Raw genomic sequence first — 4,816 nt, 5'->3', positions numbered from 1 at the left:
TTTATTAATTTTGACATGTAGTCTTTAGAGAGGAAATCCGTTACATTTTTCCATTAGTAACAAGGAATCTTTTATATACACCACCCACAGGCAGGATAGTATAGATAGATAGGCCTTTAACATACCAGTCGTGGTGCACTAACTGGAACGAGAAATAGCCAAATGAGCCCACTGACGGAAATTGATCCTAGACCGATCGCGCGTCAGGCGAGCGCTTTACCACTGAGCTACATCCAGCACAAACGGCGTATTTAATTCGATCACTGTCACTAGCTGCGATTCTGAAAATCCTAAATGAGACTCTCCACCGTATGGAATCGACCCTACGACACACTGTACGTCAAACTAACCGCACCCTCCTCCTATTCCTTGCCTGCTCAGTATACAAGAATGTGATTTGCAGCTTTTTATTTTATGCCATCTTTCTTTTCATCTTCCTCTTTTTTTCTTTCTTTCTTTTTTTTGTGAAAATAATTTTCACAAAATTGATTTGATTTTTATCTAAAATGGCCTTCTTTTAAGCATGATGTAGAGGTTTCAGCTTTTAACCAATCATCTCAGCAATTTCTTTTTACAAAGGGAATAAAGAGGAAAAGGAATAAACGTATTTTGTTTGTTTTTTGTTTCGCAGGTGATCAGTGTTCCGACAATTGTCAGGAGTCGGAAACGGAAGTCGGAGGTTGCTGGAGCACGTTCCCAGAATACTGTGCACGAGGTTAGTCTCGTCTGTGATTATAAAAATAAATAAGAATACAATGCAGTGGCGGATCCAGAAAATCCATTTGTTGGGATGGGGGGGGGGGGGGGGGGCAATAACATGAGGCAGAATGCCAAGGGAACTTTGGGGGAGGTTTGGAGAGGGATCGTAAAAAACTAAAATTAATATATAATATAAAATTATAACTCATAAAATGTAGGGGGGGGGGGGGGGGGACGGGCGTTTCATGTAATGTAGATAACGAGTAGGCCTGTAGCAATACGATGTCTAGGAATGGCGAAAGGGAGAGCATGTTGGTGGTTTATTCTAGTTGGTTAAATAATAATATAAAATGTGTATAAGACTACAGTTTTAAAGGGACATACCCATACCCTAGTTTTTAAACACTAAGGCATAGTTTTGACTATTAGAGCCGTTTTTGATAACTGAAATCATACTTTACTTAGATTATTCATTTCCGCACATTCCGAGTGTTTTTGGTCATGCTGGTGATTTTAATATCACAAAAGGCATTTCACATATTTTTTAAAACTCACGTGCGTCTGAGAAGTAACAGTTATGGAGTCGAGTTTTAGTCTATTTTTAGAGGGTATTTCACCATTTCACAGCCACAGACTCATGTTTCACTCAGTTGTAACTTTATCAAAATGTGTTACAGGTTTGTAGATAAACTAAACTTAGTGTGCATTTTTACGGGTTGAAACTAGGGTCTATCGCTTTAAGGTCGTTGCAGTGAATAAACTATGGTTAAAACATATCTTGGTACATATCATAGTGATACATCCCACTTAGCGTTACGCCCCGTAACACTTCGACGTCATCGACTGGCGCACTACAACCTTACAGGACCGTTAACCAAACAAGCTGAGTGATATAGATTAAGATTGATTAAGGGTAATAAATAGGATATTAAACTCGCTACCATTTCGGATAATGTTTATGTCCCTCGTGAAATAATTTTCATTGTCATTCACTAAAACTCGTGACAGTTGAAAATTATTTTACTCGGAACATAAACATGATACGAAATGGAAGCTCGTTTAATATTCTATAAATTCGTATTTTTGGCCCTCCTGTATGCGGATCAATTGACCGTGATCCGTTGGATAAGTTGCGATATCTTGTAAAATTGTCCTTTTGACTCGGTCTTGTGCAAGAGGATTATTTGCAAAGTCAATGTTTTTGTCGTTCAGATTAGTTAATCTGACAAACACCAACGTTGTCATGGTATTTTATGACCTTCCGTTAGACCAGAGGAAACATGACTTGAGGAATGACTGCTCACAAACAAATGTCACACGTAGCGTCACGTGTTCACATAAGCCAGTTATGTACCAATGGCAGCCAGAGCAGTATTCAGTGCTTTATTTAAAGTTGGCGGAACGAACTTTGACCAGATGAGATTCTAATTGGTGTACAACTAACTGTAGACAAATGACAGAAATATAACAATTCGATTAATCCTACTTCTGTCTGTAGGAAGACTATCACTCCAAGACTAGTTTGACAAATGTCAACCTGCTCAGCATAGATAGAAAAAGTCCGGCACATTAAGCTTTCTTTCAGATTAGAAATGGCCTAAAAAAAAAAAAAATGCCTTAAAAAAAAAGTTTTCTAACGAACTGTTGATTCCCTTTACAGGACATAAGCAACAATGTGACGAGTCCTGTCCGGAGAGGTGTTTCGGTCCGAGTTCTAACCAGTGTTGTCACTCACAATGCGCCGTTGGCTGTTCAGGGCCCACGGAGTCGGACTGTGTGGTACGTGGTACAGTCGATCTTACTGACACTCCAACTTGGGGTTTCCGGTAGTGGCTCTGACGAAAGTCAGTATCAATGTCTTGCAATCTAATTAAAATTAGCTCCACTATTACATGTGGATCTAAAGACAGCCAGTTGGAGCTCATGTCCACCAATCAAAACCTTACTCGCAGAATCATGCCAGTGATTTAAAACTAACAACACTGCGTGTCCCCAATGTCCAGGTAACATTTCGTCTGTAAATAATAATTTAAATATTGACCAATCACACTTCGCCTTTTATAACGTTATTTGGGAGCATACAAATTCTAAAAATATCGGGCGAGTCTATTTTAGTGGCCGCAGTACAGCGAACCATACCAATACGTACGGGGTGGGTTATCAGTCTTCAATTTTACATTAAAAATTATTTATTTATTTATAAAATTAAAAAAAACTAAATCAGTCTTCAGTTTTACATTACACATTATTTATTTTATAAAATAAAACATGTTTTAAGGCATTCGTAATTCACACGAAACATGTCGTATACCCTCAGGATAATTCGGAATGTTTTCAAATTATTTTTAAATCACTGGCAGGATTCTGCAAGTAAGGTTTTGATTGGTGGACATGAGCTCCAACTGGCTGTCTTTAGATCCACATGTAATAGTGGAGCTAATTTTAATTAGATTGAATGTCTTGTCACGTGTTGATGCGACCATTTTGTTTGTTCGAGTGTATTAAGACGCTGGTAGGTTTATCCCTGCCATGTTTTGATTGGTCGAATAACAGGCCACTTGTGATCTACTAACGGAAAGGAAAGGAATGTTTGTTTAATGATACCTCATTTTTAAGCTACGGTTATTTTGGTGTCTTAACAATGAGACAGAAAAAAGACTAGATGCATTCTCTCTGTATCATTCTGTCTCAGCCAAATACACACAGACCATCGTTCACATAGTTTGTAAACGCACACACACACACACAATAAAGACACATGCACACACACTAAAGAGAGACACACACACACACACACACACAGAGAGAGAGAGAGAGAGAGAGAGAGAGAGAGAGAGAGAGAGAGAGAGAGAGAGAGAGAGAGAGAGAGAGAGAGAGATTAAACACAATCTTGAACGCACCCCATCAATTATTACAAAATTTTATTTATTTTCTTTCATTACAGATGTGTAAGGATTTCAACTTCAATGGAGAATGTCGATCATTTTGCCCGGACGGGACGTATCCAATGAAAAACAGATGCATTACGTTCTAATCACCAGCATGAATGATTAATAACATAGAACACAAACATGCAGCATTTCTGTCACTGTACAGTGCATTTCACATTTAATATTTACATTGCATTATAATTTATTGGCATTTTTAATATGTATACAGTGGTAGAACTTACTGCAGCCTATTTTAGGAAACAGTCGGTTTATTATTTAGACTAATGGTAACTTTAGTTAAGTTTTTTTTATATATATATACTACGCACGAATACGACTGAAAATGGTCTGCTGACATCCCAGTTTAGTACTTACTTGAATCGTTGATAATTCTTTACCGAATGGATTCCAGTTTAGTACTTACTTGAATCGTTGATAATTCTTTACCGAATGGATTCCAGTTTAGTACTTAATTGAATCGTTGATAATTCTTTACCGAATGAATTCAAATGATACAGTTTACCAATGTGATGATCAACGATAGGCAAAAGGCATTCTAAGTAACATACTTAGGGCTAGCGAACAATTGTTTATAGGTTGCATTGTACCAAATCAATTCCTAATGCCGATAATGTTAACGTTTACTAATAAAACTGATGTAAGCAGTATATCCAAAATACAGGCAGTAGACCAATAAAAAGTGTTGTGACACGTCACATTTGACCTCCCTTCAAGGAAATGGAGGGGGCGGGGGGCGGGGGCGGAATGTCACAAGAGATTTGATGAATGTTTTTATTAGCAACCCTCATTGTTGCTAACCGGCCTCGGTGGCGTCGTGGCAGGCCATCGGTCTACAGGCTGGTAGGTACTGGGTTCGGATCCCAGTCGAGGCATGGGATTTTTAATCCAGATACCGACTCCAAACCCTGAGTGAGTGCTCCGCAAGGCTCAATGGGTAGGTGTAAACCACTTGCACCGACCAGTGATCCATAACTGGTTCAACAAAGGCCATGGTTTGTGCTATCCTGCCTGTGGGAAGTGCAAATAAAAGATCCCTTGCTGCCTGTCGAAAAAAGAGTAGCCTATGTGGCGACAGCGGGTTTCCTCTTTAAAACAGTGTCAAAATTACCATATGTTTGACGTCCAATAGCCGATGATAAGATAAAAAATCAATGTGCTCTAGTGGC

At 38.7% G+C, this 4,816-nt stretch overlaps 1 protein-coding gene across 1 annotated transcript in view; it reads left to right on the top strand.

Annotated features, from left to right (window-relative positions):
• Window positions 1–4,343, top strand: part of LOC121387542 (epidermal growth factor receptor-like) — a 16,354-nt gene extending 12,011 nt beyond the window's left edge. Inside the window, exons 4-6 of the mRNA XM_041518696.1 lie at window positions 632–715; window positions 2,360–2,478; window positions 3,644–4,343. Coding sequence (XP_041374630.1) covers window positions 632–715; window positions 2,360–2,478; window positions 3,644–3,733 — 293 coding nt within the window. The 3' untranslated portion in view covers window positions 3,734–4,343. The remainder of the gene's footprint in view (window positions 1–631; window positions 716–2,359; window positions 2,479–3,643) is intronic.
• The last annotated feature ends 473 nt before the right edge of the window (window positions 4,344–4,816 follow it).

This window comes from Gigantopelta aegis, chromosome 13 (assembly GCF_016097555.1).
Source record: "Gigantopelta aegis isolate Gae_Host chromosome 13, Gae_host_genome, whole genome shotgun sequence".
Lineage (NCBI taxonomy): Eukaryota > Metazoa > Mollusca > Gastropoda > Neomphalida > Peltospiridae > Gigantopelta > Gigantopelta aegis.
Note: the sequence above shows the minus strand (reverse complement) of the source record. Positions and strands in the feature narration are given on the sequence as shown.